This window comes from Temnothorax americanus, unplaced genomic scaffold (genome assembly GCF_048541705.1).
Source record: "Temnothorax americanus isolate GAGA-0224 unplaced genomic scaffold, ASM4854170v1 Scaffold13, whole genome shotgun sequence".
Classification (NCBI taxonomy): domain Eukaryota; kingdom Metazoa; phylum Arthropoda; class Insecta; order Hymenoptera; family Formicidae; genus Temnothorax; species Temnothorax americanus.
The window spans coordinates 2,384,147-2,396,555 of record NW_027509264.1 but is presented as its reverse complement, the minus strand read 5'-3'; the positions used below and the strand labels follow the sequence as shown (position 1 = coordinate 2,396,555).

The 12,409-nt window shown below is 36.2% G+C and overlaps 2 protein-coding genes across 10 annotated transcripts in view; one reads left to right on the top strand and one right to left on the bottom strand.

Annotated features, from left to right (window-relative positions):
• LOC143894148 (uncharacterized) overlaps positions 1-12,409 on the top strand; it is a 126,270-nt gene that overhangs the window by 36,517 nt on the left and 77,344 nt on the right. The gene's annotated exons all lie outside the window — the stretch shown is intronic.
• Positions 10,151-11,031, bottom strand: LOC143894153 (uncharacterized). The gene is made up of 2 exons (XM_077400265.1): positions 10,874-11,031; positions 10,151-10,800 (listed from the first exon to the last, which is right to left on the bottom strand). The coding sequence occupies exons 1-2, from the start codon at positions 10,928-10,930 to the stop codon at positions 10,333-10,335; spliced, it is 525 nt and encodes a 174-aa protein (XP_077256391.1). The 5' UTR covers positions 10,931-11,031; the 3' UTR covers positions 10,151-10,332.

Below are 12,409 nucleotides of genomic sequence, written 5' to 3'. Positions count from 1 at the left end.
AGAAATCATGATTATTATTGATTCAATTAGAACAATCAGAAAATTAATAAATTTGACTATTAAATTAGATCTATGAAAATAATCTAGTTTTTTTTGCAGTTTCTTTTTTTTGGAAATTACATTTACAAATTTACATTTTTCTCGTAACATTCCAAAGTGTAAGAGACTTTATTATTTGCGAATATATGCGGTATTTCATTGACGGAATTTAAATGCAAGTGTATTATATAATCACGAACATATGAATTACAAAGCTAAAGGTTCTATACTTTACATACCCATAAAGCGATAATCAAAAAATGATATTAATCGTAAAATTAATGCTTATAACACGGACATCATGTGGAACATATATTAAATGACTAATAGGGATATATCTATCTATCTATTCGTCCGTTAGCATAGTTCTGATTTTCTCACGCCGTCGCGCAGAAGGAACTTCCCAATAAAGACCGATATTACGACTTTTCTGGTGATAAAATTCCTGCTACTATGGTAACAGCGTTTAATGTGCCCTCTGCGACGCGGAGGTGCGGGTTCGCATCGTGACACGATCGGTTAAGCTTCCGGTTCAAACATTAAGGTGTGAGTAAAAGTCCATGTTGCTTGAGGCTGGTTTCAAGGAAAAGATATTTTAAGGCTTTGGGGAATTATAAAACTCTGAAAGCTCTGGTAACTCTGAAAAATGGATAACATAAATTCTTATTTTAATACACAAGAGTGCGTTTTAATGGTACTTTAATATCGACTTGATAGTAAGACAGATCAAAATTTACAAATTTAATCTAAAATTTTAATAAAGATAGGATAGTGAAACACAAAGCAAATTAAGATTTTATGAAAGTTAAGGCCAATTGAAGTCATTTAGAGAAGTATATGATCTTGACATTTAGTTTCTTTTCAGAAGTTCAGTCTGTCTGTATTTTCAATTATTAATTACTTGAAAATTGTAGGCGTCTAGATTTCCATCGGGAAAATAATTTAAGCTGAATTAGCTGGTAGGATTTCTTTTATGAAAAGAATATCCAATAGTTTTTAAAACTTTTGTGCGTATTATACGTTATTAGAAAGCGCCTCGTAGGACCGAGGCGTTTATTCGTCTATCAAGAGAAACGGTCCCTTTTTGTAACGCGTATCCGTCTCGAGCGGGAGGCCAAACGATGCCACAATAGTTTGCGAAAAGAACGGAAAAAGGAAGCTTTGTTCTTTGTTCCTATATTGTTTAAATCTTCGAACGCGCGTAGCAGCTATCTGTCTTTCCGGCATAAAACGAAGACTCGCGCGAGACGCGCGACGCGGTATGTACCTCGCATATATATCTTCGATTGTATATATCGCGCAGATGCGAACTCGCGAAGATAACTATGCATTCGTGGCTTGTACGCTTGTCGGGAGGCGATAATCATCGCGGATGTATAACGTAGACAGCTTACACTTGTCGGAATAATGCCAAAAACGATATTCGATCCTGGGATCGCGTGTTCGTACTTAGGGAAAATCATTCGGGTACGATGTACCATAAGCGATCTATATATTTTTCAGCGTTCAATATGTGAGTTCTTCCTTAATTTCTGTTCTTCCTTTTTCAATTATTTCGGGAAAATTGACTGATGGCTAAAAGAATTGCATTTTTATCAATATTAATGCTTGCATATTACAGTCAATATCAATATTTGATGTTGAGCAATTATGCTGACTATAGAGAACACGCGTTACGTCGGTAAGATGAAATAATATTACGTTGATAATAATAATACGTCAATTAAGCAATATTTGTTGTGCAATTTGTTAACGCATCGTATACTTAGTTTTATTGCTTAATTTTATTTATATTGTTGAATTTACATGAAATTAAATTTATTCGACTATCTGATTATTTTATTTTTATTGTTTATTTCTTTGTTTGCCGATATAATTATTTCGTAATGTAATAAAAACAGTTTACTCTTATCATTTAATGGTTAAAGAAGATTAATAGGAAATATAAATGGATATGGAATGCCATTTTACTTATTTAAATCCCAGAGTGATTGTTACGATTAATATCACGAATCAGAATGAATTGCTAAGCCATACGGAAAATACGCAGAAAAATGGAGGATAGGTATTTTCGAGAAATGGAAGGACGGAGTTTAATTTATCTGTTCACGACATAATTATCTGAGGAAATCTTGTATTTTCTTTTTTTTTCTTTATCTTTACAATACATGAATTTATTGTAAGACCGATAAATTTATTTGTTCTCGTCCTATATATATTGTATATCTCTGCATAAGATTTTTGGAATTCTAATAAATCGATTTCGAATATAAATATAGTTTTCATTCAGTCTATATTCTGGACAAATGTAGCAAAGTTATGAAGACGATTTCGCGTTGCTTTAGTTGAATGTTATTATAGTTAAACATTTAAATCTTCATTACATGAATTTAATTTTCAAATGAAGCAAAAATAATTCTGCGTGAATTTGTAGAGTAAAAAACGCATCATATTAATCTGTGATATGGATACGTTAAATACTTTTTCTAATTCCAGTTTTACTAAAAAATCATGTAACAGGAAAATAATGTTTACTTTTTAATAATATAATATTTATAATAACGTCTTTTGTTTTGCGTGTCTTTTGAACACGCTCTTTTCATATCGTGATAGAGATGCGTAATTTCGACCCCGACTTTTGGAATTACACGCATCGCAGCTTAGAAATAAAAGCTTTGCTGGCGGATAGTTTCATGATCATAAATGGCGTTTCTACGGACATAAATGCAAGCGTTACTTACGAGACAGCCAGGCTCGATCGTAAATTGCCCGATGTAATTTATGAACGCGTATACAGACCGTAAAAGAATTTCGGATAATGGTGCCAGACTTTTTGACTGTTCTCCAATAATCAATGAGTCGTCTAATGCGAAGTGAGACGCAGCATACGAAGCATGAGCGAATTCGTAGGAATTTTTTTCTTCGTCAAGTGTGACACTCGAAAACATTCGATACTGCACAGGAAGATCCATGTGCGCGAATGTTAAGAATTGTTACTGATGTTTGTAAATTAAATTGGAAAATTAAAATCTTTAACTTTTACTTAAAGCACTGCTTTTTTTACAGCAACATATCAACTACTGCTTTCTATACGTCTATCTTGATTAAAGTAATTCTGCGATTAATTTATTTTGTATAATGACATTTATAGATACAGTCTATGCATAAAATTTGTTTGGCGTGGCAGATATAAATTGTATCTCCGTAAACAAATCTATCGATTTTGAGACTCTATTATCTTTTCAATGACGCAACTCGATGACAGGGACTGCGCTGTTGTTATCGCTTATCGAAATATTTGTTTATTCGAACATTGACATCTCCCTATTAGTTTGGATAATGGAAGTTCTATATAATCTTTCTATATTAACCTACCCTTACTTTGTCTTTGCCTTGTCGCCATACTTTTTGCCGTAGGATGATCGCCCTGATTCATCTTCTTTCCATTTTGACCTTTAATCGAATAATCGGTTTGTACACACAGCACCTGTGCATGTCGATCCGCGATACATGAGAATCCGGAGTTTAATAACCATCGTGACAAGCCGATTCGTGCCTTTCACGCTTCTTTCTCGTGCTTTGATTTTCCTCCTTTCCATAACAAATTCCATAACGGAATTTCAGATTGCGCGGGAAATCTAAAAATTGTTATCCACGTCGTCCGGAACAGGATGTTTGCCAAGCTCTGATCCGCCGTGAAAACTTTATAAATACACGCAGGATAATATTTTACGAGACTTAATTTTATCGCGCAACGTTATCTCGCAAAGCGGATATAACAAGAATAGTTTGCCTTTAAAGAAAAGGAAATAGGTGAACTTTCAGGCGAATTTAATCGCGATGAGGGCGTGCGGTCTCTTCGAGGGTTGCGAAGATTGTACGAGAACTAATATCTAGAACGACAAGATCTCGGTGAGTGTGATAGCGTCTGATCAATTTTCCCGAAGAACAAGATGACCTCCGATAGAGAGTTTCTGCAACTGAAAGAATGCGTATCTGGCGTGCCCTACATTATCCCTCTTCATGTATAGTATCGAAAAACGTTACAGTTTTATTTGCGACTGACATTTTTGAAATTTTTCATCTGTCTCGCATTAGCTCGCTCGAGAAACCGGCATATTGCATTTCTCCCGACTGAACGTTATTCGTATTCTACCAATTTTTACTACATTCCTGTTTCTTTACAGATGAGCCGAAACGATCGGTTAAAACCGCTCTTTGGCCTGCTGCACACTGTAGCCGCTGCTGTGTGATAGAAAAACGTACTTGAAATAAGAAAAAAGAATAGTGAGTTTCAAGGAAGAAACTTGATATGATAAGCTCTCTTTTCACTTCTCGTAAACGGTATTTATAAATTTAGAGAACAAGTTTAAATCTAAAAACGTTATTACACATAAGATGGCTTTTAGAATTACCGTTAAGTCATCGGAAAGTCACTTAGATACTAATTTAAAACTAACGCTACATTTCTACTTAAATATTTGAATCTTCTTCGGGCGCTAAACATATTCATAACATATTCATTTAGTTTCTTCAACTTTGTGCGAACTTTCTAAACACTCATATAAATTTTTCAATTTATAAAGTTCTTGGCCTGCAGCAGCAAAATTCATTTGTTTTTATTTTTTCACGTATTATATTATTTGATGAAAAAAAAAATGTTAGAAGAAAGATTTTATTATACGTTAATTTTACAGTCTTAAAATTTGTGAAAGGTCCTACAGAAAACTCCTTTTTCTCCGGATTTTTTCTTTATAGAAATATTTATTACACTGTATCTACACTGTCTCTCTTATTCTTCTTCTTTACACTATTTCTACTTTTTCACTTCTGTGTAGCCTTGGATATTTAGCGGTGGTATTTCCACTAAAACTATCTGAAAATTTTCCTGCATGTGTACAAGCATCTCGCATCGAGATGTCCCGCTCGCCTCGATCTCGCGTTTCTCCGCTTCTCTATATCTCCCTGCTCATCCTTTCTCTCCGTCTCTCTCTTTTCTTCCTCATCTTTCACTTCGCATTCGCTCCGCCGATTTTCCCGTCTCGTCCGCAGGGACGATTGACGTATCGATTCCAGTAGGGTGGTGCAGTCTGGCCTTCGCCACCGTGTCTGCGTGTTCCAAAAGTGCTGGCGTCGTCTGTCCCGCCGTTCTTCGTTTCCCCCGCGCTCTCCGTCTTCGTCCTCGTTCACCCTCCGCCCGATCCTCCACCGCTCTTCTCGGCCTCCTGCTCTCTCTCCTCCTTCTCTCTCTCCTCCTCCGACGCGTCTCCTCGTCTCAAAATCAATGGGTCGAGTGCTCGCGGTCGAGCGCGCGAGAATCCGCGGCGACCAAGGGTTACGCGCGTGAGAAATCGAGGGATCGCCGGACTATGGGTTTTTCTACTCATCACACCGCACTTTGCATGACGCGATATATATTCGACCTCGCCCTTTTAATTTGTCCGACTCGTTGAAATTTAGCCGAGTACGCCGAAGGACGTCGTACTCGGAATCATTATCGATCGTTACCCCCTGCTAATAATTTGGCGTCTGGTATCAGCGAAGCGACGATATAATGGGCGCGGACGGGCGTTGTCGCACAGGGAAAATCAGATATTCTTCTCGCGTAGGAAAAGCAACCTAGCAAGAGTAATTGAGAGGGTGTAGAAGTAAAGCTCGTGCTCCACTTTCTAAGTTACATAGGAAAATTGAAAAGCCTCTCACATATGTGCAGATCTAGATAAAATTGTCTCTGGATGTTTTATCTTGTTTCAAAATTGAATTAAAAAGAAAAGTTCGATAATATAATAATTAAATTAATTGGGTTAAAAATTATATTTAATCGCATTTTTCTTATAATTTTAACTGATATTTAGTTTTACCGTATCTAAACATGTTTACTTACGATAATTTTAAATTACGAGAAATGTTAAATTACGAAATTATGTATGATAAGGAATATAAAATGTGAATACAGAATTAGAATACAGAATACAGAATGAATATACCTAATAAAATATTGAAGAAATTGAGAGAACGTTTGCTATAGTTTAATTATTAAATTATTTTTTAATTATTATGGCACAAGTATTGTGTGCGTCATTCTCGATCTTTCAATTTTCGATTATATTCGGTACTCCGGCAGAAACCGATGGCGGACCTGAAAATGTCACGAAAATATAATATTGCGAGTGAACAAAATGCGCGAGAGCGGCCAGGTGAGGTACGTCAATGTGATTGCTGTGAGAAAAATGTCCGGGTGTACATCTGAGAAGACGAGTAAGGGAATAGAGGAGGTGGATCACGTGAATCCCAACGCGAATATTATATTCTACAAAAGAGATCTGTGCGGAGATCGTTAGAAAAATATAGCGTATTTCACAGCGTGAAAACTTTTAACTTCTATTCTGATTGTCCTCCTGAAAGTTGTAACTTTAATTTTTTAATTTGGCTTTTATTTTGCATATATTAATTATTTATAAAAATATTGATATTATTTCGTTATTGCTGACTTCTAATTGATGAATCATTAATTTTATAATTAAGTATTGAATTAATGCTTTGCGTTAATTCCAATTTGCTTAAAAAATGCTTTTACTTTTGTTTGTAAAAATGGGTCCGGTATTTCGACAGCCTCACAAATTTTTGCCCATAACTCGCTACGGAGTGATCATAGTCCCGCAGGGTACAACCTGCCGTTCGATCGTTTCCACTTGGCTGCTTCAACAGGTAGGCTGGTAACTGCGGTATCATTACGGACGTTTATTAATGTCCCCGTGAATCCGACATCAGTTTTAACGTGCTCATAGATTTCATTTTGCCACTTAAAAATGCATTACATGTTGACACTTTCCACGTTCACAAATAGCAAGAAGTAATTTCTCTGATGAAAGTTAAAAGAGAAAAACTTGTAATTACTTGTTGTCGGATATTTTTTTTTTTTACGAAAGATATTGCTTAATTAAGAAAAAACTGCCATTAATGCTGATTATTTTATCGATAGTAATCTTCAAGAAAGTAGTTTATTATACGAGAACTGATTGTGTCGAATTTATCTTATTAATTTATCTTTAACACAATTTCTTGGTTTGTCTCTAATTTCACAGAATTATGTGGAATTATTTATTCTCACATCATAGATATTCTCCTTCTATCTTGTCAGACCGAGCGATTTCTACTTTAGCTCATACGTAGCGAGTTAAGACTCAATGCGTAAGCGAGGCAGCAAATTCTCTTAGATGAGTAAGCTAATTCGTTGCGTTTGAAAGGCACATTGATATGGTAGTTGCGCGTAAGTGATGTATGTGGATGTAGATAAAGAAAGAGAGAGAGTGAGAGAAACATGCTTGCTCAGTCGCAGATGGAGAAGCAATTTGCAACGCCTTTACAATGAACAAATGGCACGCTTTTATGATACGCGCGTACGTATATCACCCGTCGCTCGTGACACTTGTTCCTGTCGTTTGTCACGCTGCCGTTCCGTACAGACCGTTTCCAAGCTTTCATCGTACTTTTCGCAAGCTCTCTGAGAGCATTAACGTTTCGTTCCATAATAAAATGTTGTTCCATAATAATATTAGCTCAAATCTGGAGCGAAACAATTTACTCTTTCATCAAAAAGTAGAAAAACGAAAGTATTATCTCTTTTTCTTTTGAAGCGCCCGTTCTACTTCCTATTGAGAGCAGGCGTTGAATTTTCAATGACTATACTCTTTGTCTGGGAAATTGAGTATTCTTGCCGAATCTCTCGTAAATCCGGCGATCGACTTAGCAATCACAATCGGTTAAAGGGTTAATCACTCGACGGTTACATGAATTGAATTCGGTATACAAAGCAGACCGTGAACGTGTCGGGTGATAATGCGGGGTGACAAATCGGCTCAAGGTTCATGTCCAGACGAACTAATAAACGCACAGGTCGTGAGGTCGTTGACTACCCGGTCAGTTTGCGATTACGTCGCACCTCGTTCGTGTCTCGGGTTGATGAAACCACGAGAGTTATGCCGCGTTTTACATAACGAAAATGAGTTTGTTTACTGGAAATCATGTAAGCACCGATGGTACAGTACGCGACCGCGATACGAAAGTTGATCGATGATTCCGTTTGGCGCTCAATGTTTGGTAAATAAATGACGTTATAAAATTTCCCGCAGCCGTCCACATGCAAACTTATTTTTGGATTTGATCCAGGAAACGCGAACGTGCTACGCCAGCTCGAATCCGAACATCGGTCTTCCTAACTGATTTAGCACGTTCCTTTACGTTACCACGTCGTAATGTCGCTATTAATCATTCTACTTAATTCATATTTAATGCGAATTCAAATTCTTTCTTTGCGATGCGGAAAAAATAATGTGATTTAGTCCTATAATTGAATTATGCACGGATTAAATGGTCAGTCATCACGTTATCTTGAAATATTTCTAATTCGATAAATTTCTGTTGATAAAAAAATAATATAAAATAAATACGCACATTGCACATAATATAATCTCTAAATATTTGCATTAGTCATTGTACGTTTTTTATAAATTTTGTAGAGACTACTATTGACTTTGAAAGTCAAGTTATGGAATTAATTATGTAGAGCTTTCGAACTGCGGTACTTCGAGCGGCAATTTAAAAAAGCGCGGAGTAATGTCGTTAATTTATAAAAAGTAGTTTCGAGGAAAAATTTTTTTCGGAGAAAAAGTGTAACTTCGATACCTTCATTGCTTATTCACTTGTTAATCGATCACATTGATGTACTTTTAATCTAGGTTAATTAGGAGAGCGAGGAGTAATTACGAGATTCTGATCGGGGCGTGGCCAATGTCAAGCTGACCATTGTTTGACACGTCACCGCCATTATCGGCGCGGTTGATTAATGAAATTCTGCTAGTCCTCTCAAAGTGCTCTTCCGCTAAGAGACACTGTCGAGAACTTTGCGACGGATCATTTAATAACGTTAATGAAATATCTGTGGCTTCGACATGTGATGCTGTCCTCTTAATTATTACTATTGGAAGTTTCGTGACTTTTCTTCTCTTCCCGCACGTGTTATAAAAAAAAGTGAATAGGTTGGCTAAGTAAAACATTACTGACAAATTGCGATAAATTAGGATCACTATATCATTTTGATGCCGAAAAGTTTTGTTGTGTCAAGAAATATTCCCAATCTTGTGTTGTTGATTCTTTTTATAAAACATTGAAAATTTTCAAAATGTTTACGAAACAATTATCAACACAATGTGGCTCTCGTTTTGATCTTCTGTGAATTTAGTCTTTGTTCGCGCAATCGTTTCGAGCATAGCAGTCGCTTTGTGCGGCAATTGTTGCATCATGTTAAATGAAATAGCCTTTAAAATAACAAGGCCTTAACTCCTTCTTAAGGGACATGCTTTGTAGATTGCAGGTGATAGGAAGAAAGAAATGCGGTATCAAAGTGGCGACTAGTCGGTGAGGCGAGAATCGTTGTAGCAATTCGACGTTAATTGCGAAATTGCTAGAAATAAGCACCGACAGGTATTGGATTAATCAAGCCGTACCGGGAGAATTTAGGACGCGATTCTGGTCGCAGGTTGCTGGTTTTGTCCCGTTTATCCGCGGCGGCACGGATCTGGATAATTGCGGAATGTCTGAGTGTGACCATGGCCTGTCTTCCGTACGCTGTGAATCCAGGAAATCCAATATTCTAGGAAAATGGGATACAGCTGTGCGTATAGGGCCTGAAGGTCTCTTCACTGCGAAAAGATGATTTCCATAGTCCTTCGCTGTTCCTTCGAATGAGGACAAGGTCTTGTTGCACTTAGAATTTACAAATATTCAAAAAGAATCAATGGATTTTTCGATTTTGTTTAGTACTTTTTTTCTTTACGGTAAATAAGGGGCAAGATCCACAACACATATCTGGAAATTTTTGACATTACGCTATGCATGTTTTCTTTTTACACAAAACGATTATTAGACTGAAAATGAGTTTGAACTACTTCTTTGCAGGGTCTAAAATTTTGCAATTTTTTTTTACATTAGTTTTTTAATATTACGCACATCACGAGGAAGCTCTTATAAAAATATATCTCCATTAAACCGCTTACTGTTCTAATTACTAAATATTGTATCGGATATTCGCAATTAATTTTCTTTCAAAAAGTTTGGGAAATTATATTTATTCATATTTAAGCATTCGATACATTTTTGTTGCTATATTTAATAATTTAGATATTACTCTCAGTGATAATGTATTTTATAAAGTGCAAAAATAATTATATTACTTTTTCCAATAAAATCTCAATATTTCGTCATTGTTTCCTTCCTTGATAGTTTTTGCATTTCTTATCCTTGTGGTGCAAATTGTGGTGGAACTGTTGGGATTCCTGAGATCTGGTCATTTGCATTTGTTGGCCATGCACTTTCAGGCCAGGCATTTGGTGCACTTGGTGCACTTGGTGCACTTGGTGTATTTATATCTGCACTTCCGGATGTTGGTGGGATACTTCCAGGGGTTAACCCAGGTTGTTGTAGGGACTGGAACCAAGGTTTCCAAAGGGAGGAGCGTTGTCCAATAGAGCTGATTTTTCCAAATGGACTTGGTGCACTTATATCTGCACTTCCGGAAGTTGGTGAGATACTTCCAGGGGTTAACCCAGGTTGTTGTAGGGACTGGAACCAAGGCTTCCAAAGGGAAGAGCGTTGTCCAATAGAGTGGATTATTCCAAATGGATCCAGCATGAATTCCAATGGATTCTTTGGCTGATTATTAGGTGGAATGAGGATGCCTGATGGTAACACGTCATTTGGTCCCTTTGCATAGAATAGAACGTCATTATTCTTCAGAAATTTATCAATAACCGATCATGTTCGAATTAAGACTTACGGATTGCTGGGCCGTGGCGCACACCACGACCGTCAAGAAGACCACTGTTATTTTCATCTTGCTATCTTGCCAATGCTTGCACTGTTAATGCTTGCATCGCAGTGCACTAACGATATTTATACCGCGCCGCTGACTAACGATCTGCTTGTCTGCTTGTCTGCTACGCGTCTGTTTTGCCACTTGCGTAGATGTATTCTACTGTCAACTCCATTCTATATATAACGAGAATAATTAATAATTTCACAATGCATCAATATGTTTTGCATTCTTTTGGTCATATTGATATGAAATTGCCATATGTGTGCATGCGGAAATGACGTCAGACAAGCGTATTTAAATAGATTCCGTTAAGCATCTCTTCAATTAACTTGCAAATGTACTGTGGAATTATATGTCCGCAACATTAACTTAATAGCTTTGTGTAATATATTTACTTGTGTCTGAAGGGGAAAAGAAAGAGAGAGAGAGAGAGAGAGAGAGAGAGAGGGGAAAGAAGAGAGAAGGACGTTTAAAGGAAGAAATTGATATCAAATTCCCAGAATTTGTGTTTATAAAAATTCATATTTATATAAATTTGTTATATTCTCTCAATTTTTACTATTTTTTCCGTTTACATCAAATCGGTTTTATGGTAAAGAGATAACGCAATTCTTAACGCCTGCTGTAGCTCTCATTCGAATATCAAGGGCCAGATAATAAATTTTAAAGGAGACTGATTTTAAAATATCCTGAAAACGAAATCCGAGAATGATATAATACATACTCTCTCTCTAACTACAAGAATACTTTGTTTTATTATATCTTAAGTTTAATAAGTACAAAATATTTTTTGCGTTTTTTTTTAACCACGTGATTTTTTTTATCTAGATATAATTATTTAGAAAAATAATGAAATTATGTGCGTGTGTGTGTGTAGATTGCAAAATTACAAGTTGTAAAATAGAATGTTTTTTTAATTAAAAAGTATTCTCTTTTTTTAATATAAAAGGAGAAGAGATAGAGAGTTGTTTTACATTGCAAATATAAAATATTTTCTCAAATAGATAGTACGCTGCCATAGAAAATACGAGAATGAAACGTTTGATAACTGAACTGAAAAACACTAAGCAGTTTCTTGCATAAAATACTATGAGAAAGGTCTTATCTGAAAGAAGAAATACTGAGTGCCTTTCTATACAAAGTAGGACAGTAGATCTTGATATTTGAAACAGGAAAAACCGAGTGCTCTTTTGTAGCAGACACGCGAAAAGGCGGATCTCACAGCTGAAATGAGAAAAATGTAATATTTTCTTTAATTGATAATCAGTTCTAGTCGCGAAATCTGGCGACCTATTTCGGAATTGCGTCAAATATTTTAGTTTGACGTGTGACAATTTTAGGGTTTTAGCATCGAAACGCGACGACATGTGCGCCAAGTGCAAAGTGAAAATTATAAGAGAGTCCGTTGTCGAATTTTCCGATAACCATGATCTAAATTAACTTTAATGATGTTTATTCCCTGTCGGAAAAGTGTAACTACTTCTCATAGCTCGCAGC

Excerpts from the sequence above, each read along its gene's own strand:
- LOC143894153 (XM_077400265.1), bottom strand. The coding sequence starts at position 10,930 with ATGAAAATAACAGTGGTCTTCTTGACGGTCGTGGTGTGCGCCACGGCC. Across the intron at positions 10,801-10,873 it reads GCGCCACGGCCCAGCAATCC|GGACCAAATGACGTGTTACC; the intron begins GTAAGTCTTAAT and ends TTCTATGCAAAG.